The sequence below is a fragment of the Oncorhynchus gorbuscha genome, linkage group LG07 (assembly GCF_021184085.1).
Source record: "Oncorhynchus gorbuscha isolate QuinsamMale2020 ecotype Even-year linkage group LG07, OgorEven_v1.0, whole genome shotgun sequence".
Lineage (NCBI taxonomy): Eukaryota > Metazoa > Chordata > Actinopteri > Salmoniformes > Salmonidae > Oncorhynchus > Oncorhynchus gorbuscha.
The window spans coordinates 37,794,879-37,821,250 of NC_060179.1; the positions used below are offsets into that span (position 1 = coordinate 37,794,879).

General features: G+C 41.6%; 1 protein-coding gene across 3 annotated transcripts in view; it reads left to right on the top strand.

The window, feature by feature from the left end:
* Positions 1–26,372, top strand: part of LOC124039839 (cadherin-18-like) — a 369,098-nt gene that overhangs the window by 329,809 nt on the left and 12,917 nt on the right. For all 3 annotated transcript variants that reach the window (XM_046356288.1, XM_046356287.1, XM_046356289.1), the window contains 3 exons: positions 697–833; positions 9,916–10,037; positions 14,739–14,856. In XM_046356288.1, coding sequence (XP_046212244.1) covers positions 697–833; positions 9,916–10,037; positions 14,739–14,856 — 377 coding nt within the window. The remainder of the gene's footprint in view (positions 1–696; positions 834–9,915; positions 10,038–14,738; positions 14,857–26,372) is intronic.

The window sequence follows — 26,372 nt, forward strand, 5'->3', positions numbered from 1 at the left end:
TTGGGCCACACGAAACTGTTTCGGTTTTTGTAAATTCTCGTCATCGTTTATCGTTCGGGGCAGCAGGGTAGCCTAGTCGTTAGAGCAGTGGACTAGCAACCGCGAGGTTGCAAGTTCAAACCCCCGAGCTGTCGTTCTGCCCCTGAACAGGCAGTTAACCCACTGTTCCTAGGCCGTCATTGAAAATAAGAATTTGTTCTTAACTGACTTGCCTAGTTAAATAAAGGTTAAAAAAAATAGTTTTGATTCAGCTTTCTTTAATTAAAATCATCATGAACACTTACCACGCTGCGCTTTGGTCCTCCTCTCTTTCTCCCGACGACAACCCTTACACACTTCACCAATTTGGACTATTTTGCGTAAGTCTATGACATGAAATCCGAATAAAAATACATTGAAATTACAGGTTGTAATGAAACAAAATAGGAAAAACGCCAAGGGGAGTGAATACTTTTCCAATGTACTGTATATACGGAATAGGGTGCCATTGGGATGCAAGCACTGTAGTGTCTGAAACAAACCCATTGCACTGTTGACCGTAGACTCCATGGCAAACAGCGATATGTTTGACATCAACCCTTCAAGGGTAATTTATTTTTGCATTGTGATGAATTTCCCATTTCCTCAGGTCTGCTTGAAATGTTTCTTAGACTGTGCAAAATGCGGTATTCATGTAAGCCTACTTTCTCAAAATAGGTATTTCATCGACCACAGTGAGCACAGCGATAAGTATTTTAACATCGACATGGACAGCGGAGTTATAAAGACTACCCAGAGTCTGGACCGGGAGGACATGCCATGGCATAACATCACTGTGATAGCTTCGGAGGTTGGTAGGTACCCAGGGTTTCCATTCATACTGCAGCAGTGTGTGTGTGTGTGTGTGTGTGTGTGTGTGTGTGTGTGTGTGTGTGTGTGTGTGTGTGTGTGTGTGTGTGTGCGTGCGTGCGTGCGTGCGTGCGTGCGTGCGTGCGTGCGTGCGTGCGTGCGTGTGTGTGTGTGTGTGTGTGTGTATGTGTGTGCGTGCATGCGCATGCTTATCCTCAAGCATGAAATATAAAATCTGTAGAGATTTAGGAGGAGTTATTAAAACCACACTGGTATAGGTGAGGTTAGTGAAGTGTCAATCAATGTATCTTTTCTTGTTCTGATCTTATGAAATCTATTAGCATTTCCTTTAGCCTTTTCATAAACCATTTACTCATGGCTTAACCTCCCTAACTGTTAATGGCACAGAGACAAGTAGTTATGTGCAACTTCCAGCACGTGTTTACGATGAACACTGTGGCAATACCAGCTTTATTAAGTAAGAGTGGCCAAGTAGGCTACCGTGGCTATTTGATCATAATGTAGGCCTACCAAAGTGGCTTACCATCAAAAACAATATCCCATAACATTTTATCTTGGAAATAGCTGTTCTATCATTCAGCCTACAGTAGCAGCCAATGTTTGGTGTTTAATGTAGACCTACATTCCATCAGACTTGCAGGGCTTGACATCAAGCATGCAGGGCTTGACATTAACCTGTTTATCCACTTGTCCTTCAGATAAGGAGGTGACTGAAAATGTTGTGTTGTTTGATACAGAGAATCAGACAAATTATGCTATTTGGGACACAAACACATGATCCTTTAATGACTGTCATATTAATATTTAATGGTGATCAAAATTATATATTATTGTGTTTTGTAACTTATATTAAAACACTACTATTCTGGTTATGTAATTGTTGTTGCCTTTTCCAAAATGATGTTCTGAAATCTAAAGCATGGCTATAAAGAGAGTGTGTTTGGCGGATGTTCCAAGGCTTTTAACAGTTTATTCATAGCACATTTTATTGAACATATTTGCTGTTGTTTAATTTCCATAATATATTTGCCTTTAAAAGTGTATCATTATGCATGGGTCATTAATAGTTGCAAAATTGCTCCATGAGAGTTGCAAAAATGACATTTGAAAATGCTTTCAATTTGTTTATATCTCCTGCACAGAATTACCACTTCAGTCTTACTGCTGGTGAAGTACGTGTCGGATGAAGCTAGTAACCCATTATAACTGCTGTTATTTGGAATTTGGAAGGAATAGGCATAGCTCTCGCTATTATTTCCACTTGAGTTGTATTGTATATAATTGAGATTGTACATCTCATATAAACGTCATGATATACATTTCAAGATATATAAGAGCTCTTCATGCTACTATGAATATTGAAAGGGATTCATTTTTACATATAGTATATTCAATTTTCAACCGGCATATCGTACTAACTGCACCACTTAAGCTAGATAATGTGTAGAATGCCATGGAGGCCATCACATTAAAGATATTTACCATGGAAATGATAAATACATAAAATGGCGACGGAGAAGAAGACAGACGTGCACCCCAACCAATTGTGTTTTTTTATTGTTTATTTGCATTGATTGTAAGGTATTTTTTTACTAATTTTGTGCACGTGAACAATATACTGCTTTCTCGGGAACAAGCCCAGATCCCCATGATTTGTCTGAAGAGGAGTCGGACAAAATGGGGCTGGAGGGCGGGCTACCTTCTACGAATTCATAGGGATCAAATAAAACCCCACATCCTTCCATTCTGCTAGCAAATGTGCAATCTTTGGACAATACAATAGATAACATACGAGGAAGATTAAACTACCAACGGGACATTCAAAACTGTAATATCTTATGCTTCACGGAGTTGTGGCTGGACGACAACATTATCAACATATAGCTGGCTGGTTATACACTGCACCGGCAGGATAGAGCAGTGGCGTCTGGTAAGACAAGGGGCGGCAGACTATGTATTTTTGTAAATAACAGCTGGTGCACGGTATCTAAGGAAGTCTCTAGCTATTGCTCGCCTAAGGTAGAGTACCTGATATGATGTAGACCACACTATCTACCGAGAGAGTCTTTGTCTGTATTTTTCGTAACTGTTTTACATACCACTACAGTCAGAGGCTGGCACTAAGACAGAATTGAATGAGCTGTATTCCCGCCATAAGCAAACAAGAAAACGCTCACCCAGAGGCGGCGCTCCTTGTAAGCAGGGGACTTTAATTTAGGGAAGCTTAAATCCGTTTAAAAAAACTTCTATCAGCATGTTAAATGTGCAACCAGAGGAGAAAAAAACTCTGGACCACCTTTTCTCCACACACAGAGACGCATACCTTGATCTCTCTCGCCATCCATTTGGCAAATCTGACCATTATTATATCCTCCTGATTCCTGCTTAAAGAAGGAAGCATCAGTGACTAAATCTATAAAAAAGTGATCAGATGAAACAGATGCTAGGCTTCAGGACTGTTTTGCTAGCACAGACTGGAATATGTTCCAGGATTCCTCCGATGGCATTGAGGAGTTCCCCATTTTAGTCATTGGCTTCATCAATGAGTGCATTGATGATGTCATCCCCACAGTGACCGTACATACATACATACATACATACCCAACCAGAAGCCATGGATTACAGGCAACATCCACACTGAGCTAAAGGGTATTGCTGCCATTTTGAAGATGCAGGACTCTAACCCAGAAGATTATAAGAAATCCCACTATGCCCTCCGATGAACCATAAAACAGACAAAGTGTCAATACAGGACTAAGATCGAATCGTACTATACCGGCTCTGACAATGTTGGATGTGGCAGGGCTTGCAAACCATTACAAACAAAGGGAGGCACAGCCGAAAGCTGTCCAGTGACACGAGCCTAACAGACAAACTGAAGTCATTCTATGCTCGCTTCGAGGCAAATAACACTGAAACATGCATGAGAATAAGAGCACCTCCTCCCAGCTGCCCACTGCACTAAGGCTAGGAAACATTGTCACCACTGATAAATCCCATATAATTAAGAATTTCAATAAGTTTTTTATACAGCTGGCCATGCTTTCCACCTGGCTACCCCTACCCCGGTCAACTGCCCTGCACCCCCCACAGCAACTCACTTAAGCATCCCCCATTTCTCCTTCACCAAAAATCCAGTTAGCTGATGTTCTGAAAGAGATGCAAAATCTGAACCCCTACAAATCAGCCAGGCTAGACAATCTGGACCCTCTCTTTCTAAAATGATGTGCCAACATTGTTGCAATCCCTAACACTAGCCTGTTCAACCTCTCTTTCGTATCGTCTGATATTCCCAAAGATTGGAAAGCTGCCACAATCATCCCCCTCTTCAAAGGTGGAGACACTCTAGACCCAAACTGCTACAGACCTATATCGATCTTAGCCTGCTTTTCTAAGGTCTTCGAAAGCCAATTTAATAAACAGATCACCGATCATTTCGAATCCCACCGTACCTTCTCCGCTATGCAATCTGGTTTCAGAGCTGGTCATGGATTCACCTCAGCCACATACAAGGTCCTAAACGATACAATAAACGTCATCAATAAGAGACATTACTGTGCAGCCATATATTCATCGACCTGGCCAAGGCTTTCGACTCTGTCAATCACCTCAAATGACTGCCTCGCCTGGTTCCCCAACTACTTCTCTGAAACATTTCTGTGTGTCAAATTGGAGGGCCTGTTGTCCGGACCTCTGGTAGTCTCTATGGGGGTGCCACAGGGTTCAATTATTGGGCCGACTCCCTTCTCTGTATGCATCAATGATGTCGCTCTTGCTGCTGGTGATTCTCTGATCCACCTCTACGCAGACGACACCAATCTGAATACTTCTGGCCCTTCTTTGGACACTGTGTTAACTAACCTCCCGACGAGCTTAAATGCCATACAACTCTCCTTCCGAGGCCTCCAACTCCTCTTAAAGGCAAGTAAAACTAAATGCATGCTCTTCAAACGATCGCTGCCCGCACCTGCCCGCCCATCCAGCATCAATACTCTGGACGGTTCTTACTTAGAATATGTGGACAACCTCAAAGACCTAGGTGTCTGAATAGACTGTAAACTCTCCTTCCAGACTCATTAAACATCTCCAATCCAAAATTAAATCTAGAATCAGCTTCTTATTTCGCAACAAAGCATCCTTCACTCATGCTGCCAAGCATACCCTCGTAAAACTGACCATCCTACCGATCCTCGACTTCGGCGATGTCATCTACAAAATAGCCTCCAACACGCTACTCAACAAATTGGATGCAGTCTATCACGGTGCCATCCGTTTTGTCACCAAAGACCCATATACTTCCCACCACTGCGACCTGTACGCTCTCGTTGGCTTTCGTCTCCTCGCCAAACACACTGAACTGCAAAAATTACTGAAGCTGGAGACTCATATCTCCCTCACTAGCTTTAAGCACCAGCTGTCAGAGCTCACAGATCACTGCTCCTGCACGTAGCCCTGCATTTAATCTGTAAATGGCCCATCCAACTACCTCATCCCAATACTGTATTTATTTATTCATCTTGCTCCTTTGCACCCCAGTATCTCTACTTGCACATTAATCTTCTGCACATCTATTCACTCCAGTGTTCAATTGGTATTTTGTAATTACTTCACCACCATGGCCTTTTTATTGCCTTACCTCCCTTATCTTACCTAATTTGCACACACTGCATATAGACTCTTTCTACTGTATTATTGACTGAATGTTTGTTTATTCCATGTGTAACTATGTATGGTGTTATGTGTCGAACTGCTTTGCTTTATCTTGGCCTGGTCGCAGTTGTAAATGAGAACTTGTTCTCAACTAGCCTACCTAGTTAAATAAAGGTGAAATAAAAAAGATAATGAGTACCATCTGTTCTGGAAGACTGTGTGATTACGCTCTCCTCAGCTGATGTGAGTAAGACCTTAAAAACAGGTCAACATTCACAATGCCGCAGGGCCAGACGGATTACCAGGGCGTGTACTCCGAGCATGCGTCTTCGCTGACATTTTCAAACTCTCCCTGTCTGAGTCTGTAATACCAACATGTTTTAAGCAGACTACCATAGTGCCTGTGCCCAAGACCACTAAGACAACCTGCCTAAATGACTACCAACCCGTAGCACTCACGTCTGTTGCCATGAAGTGCTTTGAAAGGCGGGTCATGGCTCACATCAACACCATTATCTCAGAAACCCCAGACTCACTCCAATTTGCATACCGCCCCAACAGATCCACAGATGATGCAATCTCTATGGCAGTCCAGACTGCCCTTTCCCACCTGGGAAAAAGGAACACTATGTAAGAATGCTATTCATTGAATACAGCTTAGCGTTCAACACCATAGTGCCCTCAAAGCTCATCAATAAAATAAGGACCCTGGGACTAAACACCTCCCTCTGCAACTGGATCCTGGACTTCCTGATGGGCCACCCCAGGTAGTAAGGTTAGGTAACGACACATCCACCACGCTAATCCTCAACACAGGGGCCCTTCAGGGGTGCGTGCTCAGTCCCCTCCTGTACTCCCTGTTCACGCATGACTGCATGGCCAGGCACAACTCCAACACCATCATTATGTTTGCCAATGGTAGGCGTGATCATTTACAACAATGAGACAGCCTTTAGGGAGGGGGTCAGAGACATGGTTGTGTGGTTCTAGGACAACAACCGCTCCCTCAACGTGATCAAGACAAAAGAGATGATTCCTCAACTAACCTGTGCCCCCGCATTGTGCCACCTATTTGAATCCAAGATGGAGTAGCAGTGCAGACGTGTTTTGTCGCTGTTCTGTGTACATTTTGTATTTTTCTTCATCTTATTTTGTATATATTTCAATATTTTTCAATCTCTTTTTCCATTTTTAAATTAGATATACCTTCCGGCAACCCACCTCACCCAATGTGATACGAATCTGCAATTTTTAGACCGTATAGCTAGAACCTCCATCAGAAGATAGTGATCAGATGCTAACCAGCTAATTAGCTACTAGCTGTTTAATCACTGTTATCCACTGCTACAGGTCTTAGGCTCAGACACCAGCCGTTTTTGCCCTGGATAATAACCACCAGTATGCACAGCGCGATATCAACCCTGAGCTTACCAGACTGCTTTTCTCCACTACATCACCAGATTTCTGCCGTAAGCTCTGGACCATTACTCCAGATAATTCCAGCGAGCTAGCTGCTACTGGGTGGCCCAGCCCCGAAGCTAGCCTTGAGCCAGGCCCATCTCCCAGCCTGCTCAGTGGACCCTATGATCACTTGGCTACACAGCTGATGCCTCCGGGACTCTTCACTAACATAAGCTCTGGACCTTTGCAGCGGATCATCGCAGCTAGCTAGCTGCTACCGAGTGGCTATTGTCCCGATGCTAGCACCAGTTAGCCTCGAGCCAGGCACATCTCCCTGCTAGCAAACAAAATTACTCCAGCTACAATACCTCTTTTGTCAATTGACCTGGACCCTTTGTAGACACGGAGCCCCGCCGATCCATCACGACTTGTATGCCGACGTAATTCCGTCTGATGTGCCCTCAACCGGCACTTGTCGGACGTCGGTGAAGACGCTTCTGCTAGCCCAGGCCTGCTAACTTTATGAACGCTGTGTCTCCCGCATGCTAACGTAGTAACGACTACCTAACGGCTTCCCTGTTTCATCTATTTCTGTTCACTGGACCCTATGATCACCTGAATACATAGCTGATGCCTGCTGAACTGTTCATTGATAACGGTACTCCATTTTTGTTTATTTTGTTTATCTGTCGGCCCCAGCCTCGAACTCAGGTCCTGTGTGTAGTTGACCCTCTCTGCCCATTCATCGCTATTTTACCTGTTCTTGTTGTCTTAGCTGATTAGCTATTGTTATTTTACCCGTTGTTGTCTTAGCTAGCTCTCCCAATCAACACCTGTGATTGCTTTATGTATGGTTTAAATTTCCCGAAATAAGCTCAACAATATTCATACATTTCTAACACAACAACGTTTTTGTATATTTTTCATATGTATAACAGATATTTTAATCAATGTCAAACATAGCCACTTGTTATGAAAACATTTCTGTTATTTATTCAAATGATTTGTTTCTGTGATATTCGGAGAATAGGAGCTGGTGCCATCATTTAGTTCTAACTTTTGAATGCTATGGGCTGTCAGCTCAGTTCCAATTGCATCTGAAATATAGACTCTCAACATGGTTATACATTGGCATGCGAAAGTATTCACCCCCTTGGGTTTTTCCTATTTTGTTGCCCTACAACCTGGAAATAAAACAGGTTTTGGGGGGGGTTTGAATCATTTGATTTACACAACATGCCTACCACTTTGAAGATCCAAAAGTTTTTATTCATGATGCCGCTTGCTTGGTGGTGTGCCTTGCTTGGTGGTGCGCCTTGCTTGGTGGTGCACCTTGTTTGGTGGTGCGCCTTGCTCGGTGGTGCGCCTTGCTTAGTGGTGTTGCAGGCTCTGGGGCCTTTCAGAACAGGTGTATATATATATATATATATATATATATATATATATACTGAGATCATGTGACAGATCATGTGACACTATTTTGTGTATGTCTATTATATGAAATACAAATCCATTTAAATTACAGGTTGTAATGAAACAAAATAGGAAAAATGCCAAGGGGGGTGAATACTTTTGTAAAGCACTGTAGAGCTAAGTATTTTTTTATTATAATGGCTGCTACGCCCCGCAGGGTCCCAAGCTCCATACTGTATCTTTAACTTGTAAGGGTACACATTATCTACCTCTGTGCCAAATGTAGTGTTACTATTGAGGAAACATTTTCAGCTTAGCCGCACACCACTAGAATATTATTTTTCCTTCCTCCATATTAACACAGAAATCATGGTAAAAAAAAATTGTCAGTAACTAGTTGCTTGACAATGTACTTACAATTTCAGAAAGAATAATTCAGACACCCTATTCCCTCTGTTGTGTGGGTCAACAGTAGTACAATATGTACAGTGCCAATCGCAAAAACCATCAAGCGCAATGATGAAACTGGCTCTCATGAGGACCGTCACAGGAAAGGAAGATCCAGAGTTACCTCTGCTGCAGAGTATTAGGACACCAATTATAAGAAGAGACTTGCTTGAGCCAAGAAACAGAAGTTATGGTCATTACACCGGTGGAAATCTATCTTTTCGTCTGATGAGTCCAAATTTGAGATTTCTGGTTCCAACCGCCGTCTCTTTGTGAGACGCAGAGTAGGTGAATAGATGATCTCTGCATGTGTGGTTCCCACCATCATCAAGGCAAACGGTGGCTACTTTGAAGAACCTAAAATTCAATATGTATTGGTTACTACACAATTTCATATATGTTATTTCATAGTTTTGATGTCTTCACTATTATTCTACAATGTTGAAAATAGTAAAAACCCTTGAATGAGTAGGTTTGTATTACAGTGCCATTTGGGAAGTAACCAAAATGTAGTGACATTAATCTTCATAACACCTATACAGCTTAATCTCCAGTGTGTAAGATTTTAGTAAATTGAGCACTTAATATACATAATATGTATTTGTGTAAATGGATGTATTGTTCCTTGAATTCATTAGCAACATTTTCATCAGAAGTGTTATTTGTCAGCCAGAGCGAGTGGTACCTTTACACATGAACAGACAGTCACACATGGTTTGGTAGACTGGGCCCTTAGTCTGATGTGCTGAATAATCGCCTATGCAAGCATGGGACCAAATGATCCATCACCCATAGCAAGCTAAAGTAACTCAAATAACAAATATATTGTTCTTAGTGTTGTTCTTTAGCCTGTAAATTAAGAAAACGTTTTGCTTCGTGACCGTAACCAATGTCTCCTCCTACTCCTAGATTATCTTGTCAAGTTGTGTACCACCAAGTCAATTGTAAAAATACAAAAGATTTTAAAAGATACGCAAAAAAAATGCAAAAATCCAAGTGGTATCCTTTCCCTTGGATACCACTTTATCAGTTTGTGTTACTGTTAATTCAGGAGCCATTTTCATCAAGTGTTTCATAAAGAGTATGAGTGATGACCTAGGATCAGTTTTTTCCTTTATTAATGTTATTCATTTGTGCGTGTGTATTTTATTCTAGACAACCCTAGCCTCCTCAGCCATGTCCCCGTCACTGTGCAGGTGTTGGATGTGAACGACAACCCTCCTGAAATTAACAAGGACAAGGAGGTCATTGTGTGTGAGAGCTCAAGGCCAGGACAGGTGAGCATAAACTGTAGCGCACACACATACACACACACATGAGATAGCAGGTGCTGAGAGCTATGGATTATCTCTCGTCAACTCCCTTGACCTGAGTACATGCATTATGCAGTGTACCTTTGTGTTTCCCCCAGCAGTTTGGATGAGAGAGATAGAGAGCGAGAGCGAGAGAGCGAGAGCGAGAGCGAGAGCGAGAGAGAGAGAGAGAGAGAGAGAGAGAGAGAGAGAGAGAGAGAGAGAGAGAGAGAGAGAGAGAGAGATTGTTATTGTTTTTTTTTCACTTTTGTATATTATCTACCTCACTTGCTTTGGCAATGTTAACACATGTTTCCCATGCCAATAAAGCCCCTTGAATTGGAGACAGAGAGAGCGAGAGAGGGCGGAAGAAGGGAGAGAGAGATTGGACAGAGGAAAAGAGAGAAATTGATTGATTCATTGGGCGGAAGAAGAGAGAGAGAGAGAGATTGGGCGGAAGAAGAGAGAGATTTTTATTGTTTATTTCACTTTTGTATACTATCAACATCATTTGCTTTGGCAATGATAACACATGTTTCCCATGCCAATAAAGCCCTTGAATTGGAGAGAGAGAGAGAGAGAGAGAGAGAGAGAGAGAGAGAGAGAGAGAGAGAGAGAGAGAGAGAGAGAGAGAGAGAGAGAAAGAGAAAGAGAGAGAGAGAGAGAGAGAGAGAGAGAGAGAGAGAGAGAGAGAGAGAGAGAGAGAGAGAGAGAGAGAGAGAGAGATAGAGATTGGGTGGAAGAAGAGAGAGAAAGGAAACAAGGTAGACAGACAGACAGAGAGAAAGAGAGAGAGGAGTGGCAAGGAGAGGGGTGTGAAAGAGAGAGGGGGAGCAAGCAGAGTGAGAAAGAGGGGAGGGTTAATGAATGCTCATTCAAAATGCCTCATAGCTCATTCCAATTTGCTCTTTGTAGATTCTTATTCATTTAAATTAAGAATACTGCAGAGATTTTGGACAATCACTTCCAGGGAGGAGGTGCAAGCAGGGGTGGACCAGTGAAGATGGTGTTTTGACATATAGCCATGTAGCTAATACTTCTTTAAAATTGGTTTGATAGTCTCACTATTCCTACAGAAACTTGAATGAAATAAGATAACTACATCTTTTTGTTTTTTGTATTTAGGGAGGGGCGGGGATGAGTACTTTTGTTAGAGAGTTTGATTGAAAGTGCTACTTACAGTGCCTTGCAAAAGTATTCATCCCCCTTGTCGTTTTTCCTATTTTGTTGCATTACAACCTGTAACTTAAATTGATTTTTAGTTGGATTTCATGAAATGAAAAAAATTACTTGTTTCAAAAAATTCTACAAAATATAAAACGGAAAAGTGGTATATGTTTCACCGCCTTTGCTATGAAGCACTTAAATAAGATCTAAAAAATGACATTCAGAAGTCACATCATTTGTTTAATAAAGTCCACCCGTGTGCAATCTGTCACATGATTTCAGTATATACAGTGGGGCAAAAAAAGTATTTAGTCGCCACCAATTGTGCAAGTTCTCCGACTTAAAAAGATGAGAGAGGCCTGTAACACTTCAACTATGAAAGACAAAATGAGAAGATAAAATCCAGAAAATCACATTGTAGGATTTTTTATGAATTTATTTGCAAATGATGGTGGAAAATAAGTATTTGGTCACCTACAAACAAGCAAGATTTCTGGCTCTCACAGACCTGTAACTTCTTCTTTAAGAGGCTCCTCTGTCCTCCACTCGTTACCTGTATTAATGGCACCTGTTTGAACTTTCAGTATAAAAGACACCTCTGTCCACAACCTCAAACAGTCACACTCCAAACTCCACTATGGCCAAGACCAAAGAGCTGTCAAAGGACACCAGAAACAAAATTGTAGACCTGCACCAGGCTGGGAATACTGAATCTGCAATAGGTAAGCAGCTTGGTTTGAAGAAATCAACTGTGGAAGCAATTATTAGGAGATGGAAGACATACAAGACCACTAATAATTTCCCTCAATCTGGGGCTCCACTCAAGATTTCACCCCGTGGGGTCAAAATTATCACAAGAACTGTGAGCAAAAATCCCAGAACCACACGGGGGGACCTAGTGAATGACCTGCAGAGAGTAACAAAGCCAACCATCAGTAACACACTATGCCGCCAGGGACTCAAATCCTGCAGTGCCAGACATGTCCCCCTGCTTAAGCCAGTACATGTCCAGGCCCGTCTGAAGTTTGCTCGGGAGGATTTCGATGATCCAGAAGAAGATTGGGAGAATGTCATGTGTTCAGATGAAAACAAAATAGACCTTTTTGGTAAAAACTCAACTCGTCGTGTTTGGAGGACAAAGAATGCTGAGTTGCATCCAAAGAACACCATACCTACTGACAAGCATGGGGGTGGAAACATCATGCTTTGGGGCTGTTTTTCTGCAAAGGGACCAGGACGACTGATCCGTGTAAAGGAAAGAATGAATGGGGCCATGTATCGTGAGATTTTGAGTGAAAACCTCCTTCCATCAGCAATGGCATTGAAAATGAAATGTGGCTGGGTCTTTCAGCATGACAATGATCCTAAACACACCGCCCGGGCAACGAAGGAGTGGCTTCGTAAGAAACATTTCAAGGTCTTGGAGTGGCCTAGCCAGTCTCCAGATCTCAACCCCATAGAAAATCTTTGGAGGGAGTTGAAAGTCTGTGTTGCCCAGCAACAGCCCCAAAACATCACTGCTCTAGAGGAGATCTGCATGGAGGAATGGGCCAAAATACCACCAACAGTGTGTGAAAACCTTGTGAAGACTTACAGAAAACGTTTGACCTCTGTCATTGCCAACAAAGGGTATATAACAAAGTATTTGTTATTGACCAAATACTTATTTTCCACCATAATTTCTAAATAAATTCATTAAAAATCCTACAATGTGATTTGCTGGATTTTTTTTCTCATTTTGTCTGTCATAGTTGAATTGTACCTATGATGTAAATTACAGGCCTCTCTCATCTTTTTAAGTGGGAGACCTTGCACAATTGGTGGCTGACTAAATACTTTTTTGCTTTGGGGGTGACCAGTGAGATATACCTGCTGGAGCATCTGCTACGGGTGGGTGTTGCTATGGTGACCAGTGAGCTGAGATAAGGCGGGGCTTTACCTAGCAGAGACTTGTAGATAACCTGGAGCCAGAGGGTTTGGCGACGAGTATGAAGCGAGGGCCAGCCAACGAGAGCATACAGGTCGCAGTGGTGGGTAGTATATGGGGCTTTGGAGACAAAATGGATGGCACTGTGATAGACTGCATCAAATTTGATGAGTAGAGGGTTGGAGGCTACTTTGTAAATGACATCGCCGAAGTCGAGGATCGGTAGGATGGTCAGTTTTATGAGGGTATGTTTGGCAGCATGAGTGAAGGTTGCTTTATTGCGAAATAGGAAGCTGATTCTAGATTTAATTTTGGAGATGTTTAATGTGAAGTCTGGAAGGAGAGTTTACAGTCTAACCAGACACCTAGGTATTTGTAGTTGTCCACATATTCTAAGTCAGAACCGTCCAGAGTAGTGTCGCTGGATGGGCGGGCAGGTGCGGGCAGCGATCGGTTGAAGAGCATGCATTTAGTTTTACTTGCATTTAAGAGCAGTTGGAGGCCACGGAAGGAGAGTTATATGGCATTGAATCTCATCTGGATGTTAGTTAACACAGTGTCCAAAGAAGGTCCAGAGAAGAAACAGGGACATGGAGACCAGCTCCAGAACCAAGTGGAGAACATGTCTGTCAACGATTCTTAGACACCATCATCATTCCTATCCTTAAGTTCCCGTCACTTATTATCACATATTGTCTTCCATTGTTCCTGTTTCATCTTATAGAATGGTGTCATCTGCGTAGAGGTGGATCAGAGAATCACCAGCAGCAAGAGCGACATCATTAATGTATACAGAGAAGAGAGTCGGTCTGAGAATTGAACCATGTTATACCCCCATAGAGACTGCCAGAGGTTCGGACAACAGGCCCTCCGATTTGACATTCTGAACTCTATCAGAGAAGTAGTTGGTGGACTAGGCGAGGCAATCATTTGAGAATCCACGGCAGTTGAGTCTGCCAATAAGAGTGTTGTGATTGAGTCGAAAGCCTTCGCCAGGTCAATGAATACGGCTGCACAGTAATGTCTCTTATCGATGTTGGTTATGATATCGTTTAGGACCTTGAGTGTGGCTGAGATGCACCCATGACCAGCTCTGAAACCAGATTGCATAGTGGAGAAGGTATGGTGGGATTCAAAATGGTCGGTAATCTGTTTGTTAACTTGGCTTTCGAAGACCTTAGAAAGGCAGGATAGGATAGATATAGATCTGTAGCAGGTTGGGTCTATTTATTTTTCACCTTTATTTAACCAGGTAGGCTAGTTGAGAACAAGTTCTCATTTACAACTGCGACCTGGCAGAATGTCTCCCCCTTTGAAGAGGGGGATGACCGCGGCAGCTTTCCAATCTATGGGAATGTCAGACAATACGAAAGGATCCTTTTTCTGCAAATGTTTTGTGGTTATCATCATTGTTGAGTATTGAGCGCTGAACTTTTGATGTTCCTTTGTAAGCTATGCATGAACATAATGTATAGCTAATGAGCAACAGATGATGAAATATACATCATTTTTGGTTTACACTTGCACTCATATGAAGAAAGGTCATGATTCATTATTCATTATTATCTTTGTTCTTTTCTGATTCACGACAGGTGATTCAGACTATGACTGCAGTGGATAAGGATGACTTTGCAAACGGACAGAGATTCTCCTTCTCGTTGCCGAGCGGAGTCCCTGTCAACCCCAACTTCACCCTCAAGGACAACGAAGGTATTTATTGCACTTCATATCATCTGTGTACATTTCTTATGAATTTTTCTAGCTCTGCCCTGTGGCTAAATCTCCACCCAGGGTTTCACATTCAACTACTCAATACCCTCAGATACTGTTCATGTGAGGTGTACATATAAATATGTTGACTGTCGATCTGATGACAATTAGGCACTGTTGGCGTTTCAGGGACAAAAATATGTCACAGATTGCCATGATGGGGTTGGAAAGGAATGTTTGGTACCTTTGTTGTTGTCTAACAGATGACATGCTCAAGTCCTTGCGTCTCTTCCTACACCACTCTACCATATGCCTAATTGTTTTGTGTACTAAGCACTAAGGCCGAGTGAGTTGTGAATGGTTACCATGGCAACTGTCAGCCAGCAGTGAGTCTCATGTGGATATAACAGTACATTTAAAACAAAAGTGCTATCTAGAACCTAGATGTGTTCTTTGGCTGTCCACATAGAATAACCCTTTGAAGAAACCTTGTTGGTTCCAGGTAAAAATGTTTTTGGTTCCATCTAGAACCATTTTAAGTTCCATGTAGAACTCTCGGTGGAATAGGTCCTACATGGAACGGTTCTACTTGGAACCAAAAGGGTTTTACCTGTATCCAAAAAGGGTTCTCAATGGACTGCTAATCCATTGTTTTCTGCACGCGTGGGTTCAGTTCCCATCCTCGTCAAGAATATTTTGGGGAGGCAGGTAGCTTAGTGGTTAGAGTGTTAGCAAAGTAACAACTGAAAAGTTGCTGGATCGAATCCCGGAGCTGAGGAGGTAAACATCTGTCGTTCTGCCCCTGAACGAGGCCGTTAATGCACTATTCCCCAGCAGGCCGTCATTGTAAACAAGAATTTGTTCTTAACCTGTTACTCCTACCCCCTACTTTTTCTAACATTCTGTTAAAAATCGCGCAACATTTCAGCACCCTGCTACTCATGCCAGGAATATAGTATATGCATATGATTAGTATGTGTGGATAGAAAACCCTCAGACGTTTATAAAACTGGTTAAATCACGGCTGTGACTATGAAAGAACGTGCGTTTCATCACTGAAAATGGGAAAATATATCCATGCGCCACTTCAACCATTTGTTAAACGTGAATCACATTAAATGGGGCCGAGGTTGAAATACCTACAGCTTCCACACGATGTCAACAGTCTTGTCATTTGCCTACTATTTGTTTCTTGGTCAAACAGAAACAAGGCAGCGCAGTTCTTCCGGTCTCCGACCGGATATTTTGGTTGAGATTTACCCGGACATTATTTCCAGACGTACAGCTATATAATATACATCGCCTCGTGATCAATTTGATCGCTTATTAACGTTTACTAATACCTAAAGTTGTATTACAAAAGTATTTCTAAGTGTTTTGTGAAAGTTTATCGTCGACTTTTTTAATTTTAACCTGTTAGTCCTATAGGGGCAGTATTTCATTTTTGGATAAAAAGACGTGCCCGTTTTTAGCGCAATATTTTGTCACGAAAATATGCTCGACTATGCTTGGAATTGATAGTTTTGGAAAGAAGACACTCTGACGTTTCCAGAACTGCAAAGATTTTCACTGTGAGTGCCATAGAACTAAAGTTACAGGCAAAACCAAGATGTTTGAGCGACCAGGAAATCAACAGGATTTCTGACGGCACGTTTTCCATGATCGCCTTATATGGCTGTGAATGCGACAGGAATGAACGGACACTTTCTATCGTTTCCCCAAGGTGTCTGCAGCATTGTGACGTATTTGTAGGCATATCATTGGAAGATTGACCATAAGAGACTACAATTGCCAAGTGTCCCGCACGGTGTCTGCGTGGAAATTGGTGCGCAAAAGTCACCTACCAGTATTTTTCCATCCGAATCTGAGAACAATGCAGGCTTCCAGGAACGGCATTTCAATGAAGAGATATATGACAAAACACCTTGAGGATTGATTCAAACAACGTTTTCCATGTTTCAGTCGATATTATGGAGTTAATTCGGAAAAAAGTTTGACGTGTAGGTGACTGAATTTTCGGTTAGTTTCGGTAGCCAAATGCATAGTAACAAAACGGAACGTTGTGTCCTACACAAGCATCTTTCAGGAAAAACTGGACATCTGCTATGTAACTGAGAGTCTCCTCATTGAAACATCTGAAGTTCTTCAAAGGTAAATTATTTTATTTGATCCCTTTGCTGGTTTTTGTGAATATTATGCGTGCTAAATGCTAACGCTAAATGCTAAGCTAGCTATCACCACTCTTACACAAATTATTGATTTTCTCTGGTTCTAAAGCATATTTTGAAAATCTGAGACGACAGGATTGTTAAGAAAAGGATAAGCTTGAGAGCAGGCATATTTATTTCATTTCATTTGCGATTTTTAGAAATCGCTAACGTTGCGTTATGGTAATGAGCTTGAGGCTATGATTACGCGACCGCATGGGGTCGGCCTAAGAGGTTAAAAAATGACGTTACGTTATAAAACGCTATTTTTTTCGTTGATCACACAGTCTTCATAGATCGATATCTAGGTTATATATGGACCGATTTAATCGAAAAAAATACCCAATAGTGTTTATGGGACATCTAGGAGTGCCAACAAAGAAGATGGTCAAAGGTAATGAATGTTTTATATTTTATTTGTGCGTTTTGTGTAGCGTCGACTATGCTAATTATTTTGTTTACGTCCCCTGCGGGTCTTTTGGGGTGTTACATGCTTTCAGATTGTTACATGCTATCAGATAATAGCTTCTCATGCTTTCGCCGAAAAGCATTTTAAAAAGCTGACTTGTTGCCTGGATTCACAACGAGTGTAGCTTTAATTCAATACCCTGCATGTGTATTTTAATGAATGTTTGAGTTTTAACGAGTGCTATTAGCATTTAGCGTAGCGCATTTGCATTTCCAGATGTCTAGATGGGACGCCTGCGTGTCAGGTAGGAGCAAGATGTTAACTGACTTGCCTAGTTAACCTGTTGCGACGAGCAATCCCGTATCCGGGATCTTAATTATAGCCTCAAGCTCATTACCATAACGCAACGTTAACTATTCATGAAAATCGCAAATGAAATCAAATAAATATATTGGCTCTCAAGCTTAGCCCTTTGTTAACAACACTGTCATCTCAGATTTTCAAAATATGCTTTTCAACCATAGCAAAACAAGCATTTGTGTAAGAGTATTGATAGCTAGCATAGCATTAAGCCTAGCATTCAGCAGGCAACTTTTTCACAAAAATAAGAAAAGCATTAAAATAAAATAATTTACCTTTGAAGAACTTCGGTGTTTTCAATGAGGAGACTCTCAGTTAGATAGCAAATGTTCAGTTTTTCCAAAAATATTATTTGTGTAGGAGAAATCGATCCGTTTTGTTCATCACGTTTGGCTGAGAAAAAACCCCGAAAATTCAGTCATCAAAACGCCAAACTTTTTTTCCAAATTAACTCCATAATATTGACAGAAACATGGCAAACGTTGTTTAGAATCAATCCTCAAGGTGTTTTACACATATCTATTCGATGATAAGTCATTCGTGGCAGAATCACATGGAAAAATACATGCAGCTGGAGATTACGCACCAATTTCGACGGAGGACACCAGACGGACACCTGGTAAATGTAGTCTCTTATGGTCAATCTTCCAATGATATGCTTATAAATACATCACAATGCTGCAGACACCTTGGGGAAACGACAGAAAGTGTAGGCTCGTTCCTGGCGCATTCACAGCCATATAAGGAGACATTGGAACATATCACCTCAAAAATCTGTCTCACTTCCTGTTTGAAGTTTCATCTTGGTTCGCCTGTAGCATTAGTTCTATGGCACTTACAGACAATATCTTTGCAGTTTTAGAAACGTCAGAGTGTTTTCTTTCCAAAGCTGTCAATTATATGCATAGTCAAGCATCTTTTTGTGACACAATATCTTGTTTAAAACGGGAACGTTTTTCATGCAAAAATGAAATACTGCCCCCAGAGGTTCAAGAGGTTAAATAAAGTCATTTTTCCAACAATTGTTTAGAGCAGATTATTTCACTTATAATTCACTATACCAATTCCAGTGGGTCAGAAGTTTTTAAAAGGTTGACTGTGCGTTTCAACAGCTTGAAAAAATCCAGAAAATTATGTCATGGCTTTAGAAGCTTCTGATAGGCTAATCAACATAATTTTAGTCAATTGGAGGTGTACCTGTGGATGTATTTCAAGGCCAACCTTCAAACTCAGTGCCTCTTTGCTTGACATCATGGGAAAATCAAAAGTTATCAGCCAAGACCTCTGAAAAAAAAGTGCAGACCTCCACAAGTCTGGTTCATCCTTGGGAGCAATTTCCAAACACCTGAAGGTACCACATTCACCTGTACAAAAAATAGGACGCAAGTATAAAAACCATGGGACCACACAGCCGGTATACCGCTCAGGAATGAGATGCGTTCTGTCTCCTAGAGATGAACGTACTTTGGTGCGAAAATTGCTAATTAATCCCAGAACAACAGCAAATACCTTGTGAAGATGCTGGAGGAAACAGGTACAAAAGTATCCACAGTAAAACTAGTAATATATCGATATAACCTGAAAGGCCGCTCAGCAAGGAAGAGAAGCCACTGCCATGAAAAAGCCAGACTACTGTTTGCAACTACACATGGGGATAAAGATCGGACTTTTTGGAGATATGTCCTCTGGTCTGAAGAAACAAAAATATAACTGTTTGGCCGTAATGACCATTGTTATGTTTGGAGGAAAAATGGGGAGGCTTGCAAGCCGAAAAACATCATCCTAACCATGAAGCACAGGGGTGGCAGCATTATGTTGTGGGGGTGCTTTGCTGCAGGAGGGACTAATGCACTTCACAAAATAGATGGTATTATGAGGTACAAAAAATATGTGGATATATTGAAGCAATATCTCTGGAAGACATCAGTCAGGAACTTAAAGCTTGGTCAGAAATAGGTCTTCCAAATGGACAATGACCCCAAGCACACTTGTGGCAAATAGCTTCAGGACAACAAAGTCAAGGTATTGGAGTGGCCATCACAAAGCAATCACCTCAAACCTATAGCAAATGTGTGGGCAGAACTGAAAAAGCGTATGTGAGCAAGGAGGCCTACAAACCTGACTCAGTTACACCTGCTCTGTCAGGAGGAATGGGCCAAAATCCAGCAAAATTCTGCATTTTAACATGTCCTTCTGTGCACCCTCTGTACGTTTTTATCCCACTTAACATTTTCACCATCATTGTAAAGCCCTAGTTATTTTGTTTCTTGGACAAGCCTTTTCTGAAGATTGTTATTTATTTCATGTGATAATTGATTAATTTATATCAACCCTGTTATGCGAACTGAACTCTTGTTTTAATAAGGTGAAACCATTCCTTTTAAAAATATATATATATATTTTTAAATAGTAAAATAATAGTGTAAAGCAGGGTAGCTGGTTTTACGCTTTTTTTGCCATTTTCTGGTATTTACTGGAAAACTGAGCGGGTCGAGATTAACACATCAACCCTGCTACCCATAGACTGGCTAGAAATGTTTTTGTAATTTCCATGCCCTGTTGCACACAACAAGGTTCCATTTAGGCCTGATTAAGATAAAGATAAAATCCTCAATCCAACAGAGTCAACCGTGTTACTTTATTTGACACTTAATAGGCATTTACTATAGTAATTTTATTTAGTCTTGCGATGGAATTATTTAATGACGTTTTTAAAATATATATATATATATATTTCTATAAAATATATATTTAACCAATTGAGATGGGAAAATGTGTTTTTTATTAAGTTGAATATGTACTCTTTATGGCAGAATGTTAACCGAATTGATGGAATGCACTTGTTCATAACAAATCTAAATCGTTAGTTTAGTGTTTCTGTATCTACAGTGGGGCAAAAAAGTATTTAGTCAGCCACCAATTGTGCAAGTTCTCCCACTTAAAAAGATGAGAGAGGCCTGTAATTTTCATCATAGGTACACTTCAACTATGACAGACAAAATGAGAAAAAAATCCAGAAGATCACATTGTAGGATTCTTAATGAATGTATTTGCAAATTATGGTGGAAAATAAGTATTTGGTCAATAAACTTTTGTTATCTGAATAATTTGTTATATACCCTTTGTTGGCAATGACAGAGGTCAAACGTTTTCTGTAAGTCTTCACAAGGTTTTCACACACTGTTGCTGGTATTTTGTCCCATTCCCCCATGCAGATCTCCTCTAGAGCAATGATGTTTTGGGGCTGTTGCTGGGCAACACAGACTTTCAACTCCCTCCAAAGATTTTCTATGGGGTTGAGATCTGGAGACTGGCTAGGCCACTCCAGGACCTTGAAATGCTTCTTATGAAGCCACTCCTTTGTTGCCCGGGCTGTGTGTTTAGGATCATTGTCATGCTGAAAGACCCAGCCACGTTTCATCTTCAATGCCCTTGCTGATGGAAGGACGTTTTCACTCAAAATCTCACGATACATGGCCCCATTCATTCTTTCCTTTACACGGATCAGTCGTCCTGGTCCCTTTGCAGAGAAACAGCCCCAAAGCATGATGTTTCCACCACTATGCTTCACAGTAAGTATGGTGTTCTTTGGATGCAACTCAGCATTCTTTGTCCTCCAAACACGACGAGTTGAGTTTTTTACCAAAAAGTTATATTTTGGCTGGATCTGACCATATGACATTCTCCCAATCTTCTTCTGGATCATCCAAATGCTCTCTAGCAAACTTCAGACGGGCCTGGACATGTACTGGCTTAAGCAGGGGGACACGTCTGGCACTGCAGGATTTGAGTCCCTGGCGACGTAGTGTGTTACTGATGGTAGGCTTTGTTACTTTGGTCCCAGCTCTCTGCAGGTCATTCACTAGGTCCCCCCGTGTGGTTCTGGAATTTTTGCTCACCGTTCTTGTGTTCATTTTGACCCCACGGGGTGAGATCTTGCGTGGAGCCCCAGATCGAGGGAGATTATCAGTTGTCTTGTATGTCATCCATTTCCTAATAATTGCTCCCACAGTTGATTTCTTCAAACCAAGCTGCTTAGCAATTGCAGATTCAGTATTCCCAGCCTGGTGCAGGTCTACAATTTGGTTTCTGGTGTCCTTTGACAGCTCTTTGGTCTTGGCCATAGTGGAGTTTGGAGTGTGACTGTTTGAGGTTGTGGACAGAGGTGTCTTTTATACTGAAAGTTCAAACAGGTGCCATTAATACAGGTAACGAGTGGAGGACAGAGGAGCCTCTTAAAGAAGAAGTTACAGGTCTGTGAGAGCCAGAAATCTTGCTTGTTTGTAGGTGACCAAATACTTATTTTCCACCATCATTTGCAAATAAATTCATAAAAAATCCTACAATGTGATTTTCTGGATTTTATTTTCTCATTTTGTCTTTCATAGTTGAAGTGTTACAGGCCTCTCTCATCTTTTTAAGTCAGAGAACTTGCACAATTGGTGGCTGACTAAATACTTTTTTTGCCCCACTGTATTCGGGTAAGAGTCAAGCTACAGTTTCAGCTATTATACGTTTCTAATTTTGTTGAAGTTGTTTTCCTTGCAAGCTAAAGTAATCTTAGTAATATTATCTCAGAATTCCATTTGCATTGCTAGTTATAGCTAGTTAGCTAACTAATATTAGGCTAACTTTGAACCTATTTGGTTAACTTTAGCTATCTATAATAATTGATTTGTATTGCTATTACTCTATATTGGGATTATGGTTCATTGTTTAGCTAACTAGCTACCTACATGTCTAAACAAGAGAACCCAAGTTAAAGTGTACTGTTAGCGAGCTGACATTAGACATCCCACAGCTGTTTGGACTGGAGGATAGTTGGGTGCTGGTGGAAAGCTATGGTTGGCAACAACAACTGACTCCATAATTCCTGCCGCTGCCACAGATCAAGCAGTACCAGCACTTCAGGTGAATATAATTTTAATTGCATTGTATGTATGAGGTCATTCTTCTTATCTTAACTTGGGAGGTGAATTGGTGCAAGGTCGTAATGTCTTCTCAATTTTTTGTTATTTCCTGTTTTACAGTTTCAATGCTCTGGAGCATGATGTTGTCTCCAATGAGCGTTTGGACTCAGTCTGGGCGAGGTTTCAGCTGCTGTGCAACGCTGACATCCTTCCTATCCTTCCTCCCATAGATGGTCTGCCTATACAAGCACCACCTGGACTGGACACAGCTAGACAACTTATATTTTTTGAGAACTTCACGGAATTTTGCAATGAAGAGGCTATGGACATCACATGCCCTGCACCAAAGTCAAGGGCAGGACAGGAACAGGCTCTCCGAATATAGATTCCCTTGTTCATGCATAGTTCGGACCGACCAGTTCATCACTGGGGGTTACTTCCTAGTCATCAGCACTATATGCAGTGTCTCGATTCACTTGAATCCCTCCTAACACACCATATGTTGCTGCTACTATTTATTTTCTTATCCTGCTGCTCAGCCACTTTACTCCTGATTGTATGCACCTCAACTATCACTGATATCAATATTGATATTATTCTTGTACATTGTTCTTGTTCTTTCTCTGCTTTCTCACTTATTTCTTTCTTTATATGTGACACTATCTATTTTTTAAATTGCTACTACGCAAGAAACCATTTCGCTCTACCGTTTACACCTTCTGTAGAGACCCATCCAATTAGCAAGGTGTGGCTGGGGGTTATTGCATTTCTTTCACATGAACCATCAATTTAGACAAGTGTGTCATCTAATATTTATAAAATATTTTTCTCTGGGCACTTTGTGTTTACCTGGAATTTGTCCTTATTGCAGGCTACTTCTACCACCGAGTCTTAATCTGTACTACACTGTTTAGCACATGACTTCACATGTGTATCCTTAAAGAGTTGGGTGGGGCTGGTGTGAACAATGTAGAATGGGTGTAGACAAAGAAGAGCTCTCCGGTAGGTGTACAAAACATTCAAGGACCGTTTTCTCAAAAGTGGGGTTACAAGTTAATCAACTTTCAAATAATTACATTCCCATTGTTCCTTAAATGCAGTGTATGATATACCAGCTATGTCTCTGCTTTTATCCAATGTAAAAAACACAATTTCAAATTTTGCTACATATGACCGAATCGAGGTGGTTGGTCACAGGTATGAACTGTAACTCAGCAAAATTGTTCAAATTGTTACATGATGCGTTTATAGTTTTGTTCAGTATGCATACAGCCTACATACAACTTACCATTCCGACCAGAAATACTACTTTCCCGAATTGGATCCTTTCTTTGTACCCCCCAAGTAATTGAACATCCCAGACGCTGCTCTAAGATGCCACCGGCATAGAATCCAACTCAAGAGGCGTGCACACCATCCACCGCTTCCGAGTATATCAAATCAAATTGTATATGTCACATGCAAATACAGTGCCTTGTCACTGAGCTCGAGCTGTTTTGCAAGGAGGAATGGGGAAAAAATTCAGTCTCTCGATGTGCAAAACTGATAGAGACATACCCCAAGCGACTTACAGCTGTAATCGCAGCAACAGGTGGTGCTACAAAGTATTAAGGGGGCTGAATAATTTTGCACACCCAATTTTTCAGTTTTTGATTTGTTAAAAAAGTTTTAAATATCCAATAAATGTCGTTCCACTTCATGATTGTGTCCCACTTGTTGTTGATTCTTCACAAAAAAACACAGTTTTATATCTTTATGTTTGAAGCCTGAAATGTGGCAAAAGGTCGCATAGTTCAAGGGGGCCGAATACTTTCGCAGGGCACTGTACAACAGTAAAATGCTTTATTACAAGCCCTTAAACAACAATGCACATTTAAGAAACAAAATACAAAAACAAATATTTAAAAAATTATGGAGCAATAATAAAATAACAGTAGCGAGGCTATATACAGGGGGTTCTGGTCGGCAATCAATGTGCACGGGCACGGGTTAGCCGAGGTATATGTCCATGTAGGTAGAGGTAAAGTGACTTTGCAAGGATAATAAACAGGGAGTAGCAGCAGCGTAAAAATGGGGGGGTGGGGACAAATAGTCAGGGTAGCCATTTTGATTTACTGTTCAAGAGTCTTATGGCTTGGGGGTAGAAGCTGTTAAGAAGCCTTTTTTACCTAGCCTTTGGCGCTCTGGTACCGCTTGCCGTGTGGTTGCAGAGAGAACAGTCTATGACTAGGTTGGCTGGAGCCTTTGGCAATTTTTGGGGCTTTCCTCTGACACTGCCTGGTATGGAGGTCCTGGATGGTAGGAAGCTTGGCAACAGTGATGTGCTGGCCTTACGCACTACCCTCTGTAGTGTCTTGCGGTCGGATGCCGTGGAGATGCCATACCAGGCGGTGATGGAACCGACGACGCAGCTGTATAATTTTTTGGGTGGCTCTGAGGAGCCATGCCAAATCTTTTCAGTCTCCTGAGGGAGAATAGGCATTGTTGTGCTTTCTTCACGACTGTTTTGGTGTGTTTGGACCATGATAGTTTGTTGGTGATGTGGACACAAAGGAACTTGAAGCTCTCAACATGCCACACTACAGCCCCAATGATGGAAATGGGGCGTGCATTGTCCTCCATTTTCTGTAGTCCACAATCATCTCCTTTATCTTTATCAAGTTGAGGGAGAGGTTGTTATCCTGGTACCACACGGCCATGTCTCTGACCTCCTCCTTTAGGCTGTCTCATCACTGTCAGTGATCAGGCCTACCACTGTTGTGTCATCTGCAAACTTAAAGATGGTGTTTAACTCATGCTTGGCCATGCAGTCATGGGTGAACAGGGAGTACAGGAGGGGACTGAGCACGCACCACTGAGGATCATTGTGGCAGATGTGTTTTTACCTACCCTTACCACCTAGGGGCGGCCCATCAGGAAGTCCAGGATCCGGTTGTAGAGGGAGGTGTTTAGTCCCAAGGTCCTTAACTTAATGATGAGCTTTGAGGGCACTATGGTGTTGAATGCTGAGCTGTAGTCAATGAATAGCATTCTCACATAGGTGTTCCTTTTTTGTTCAGGTGGGAAAGGGCAGTGTGGAGTGCAATAGAGATTGCATCATCTGTGGATCTGTTGGGGCAGTATGCACATTGGAGTGGGTCTAGGGCACAGGGACTATGGTCGGCTTGAAACATGTTGGTATTACAGACTCGGTCAGGGACAGGTTAAAAATGTCAGTGCAGACACTTGCCAGTTGGTCAGCGCCTGCTCAGAGTACACATCCTGGTAATCCATCTGGCCCTGCGGCCTTTTCAATGTTGATCTGTTAAAGGTCTTATTCACATCGGCTATGGAGAGCGTGATCACACTGTCGTCCGGGAACAGCTCATGCTCTGCTACTGTTCAGTCCCTAGACAATAAAGTAGATGAGCACAGGGCAAAGTCCTTCCATAAAGACATCAGGGACTGTAACATTCTCTGTTTTCACGGAATCATGGCTCTCTCCGGATATACCATCCCCATCCATACAGCCAACATTGCCCAGATGGGAAAAAATTACTCTCTGGGAAGAAGAAAGGCTGAGGTGTATGTTTCAAGTTGTTTTAATGACTTTAATGGTGTGATTGTGATAACGTACAGGAACTTAAGTTA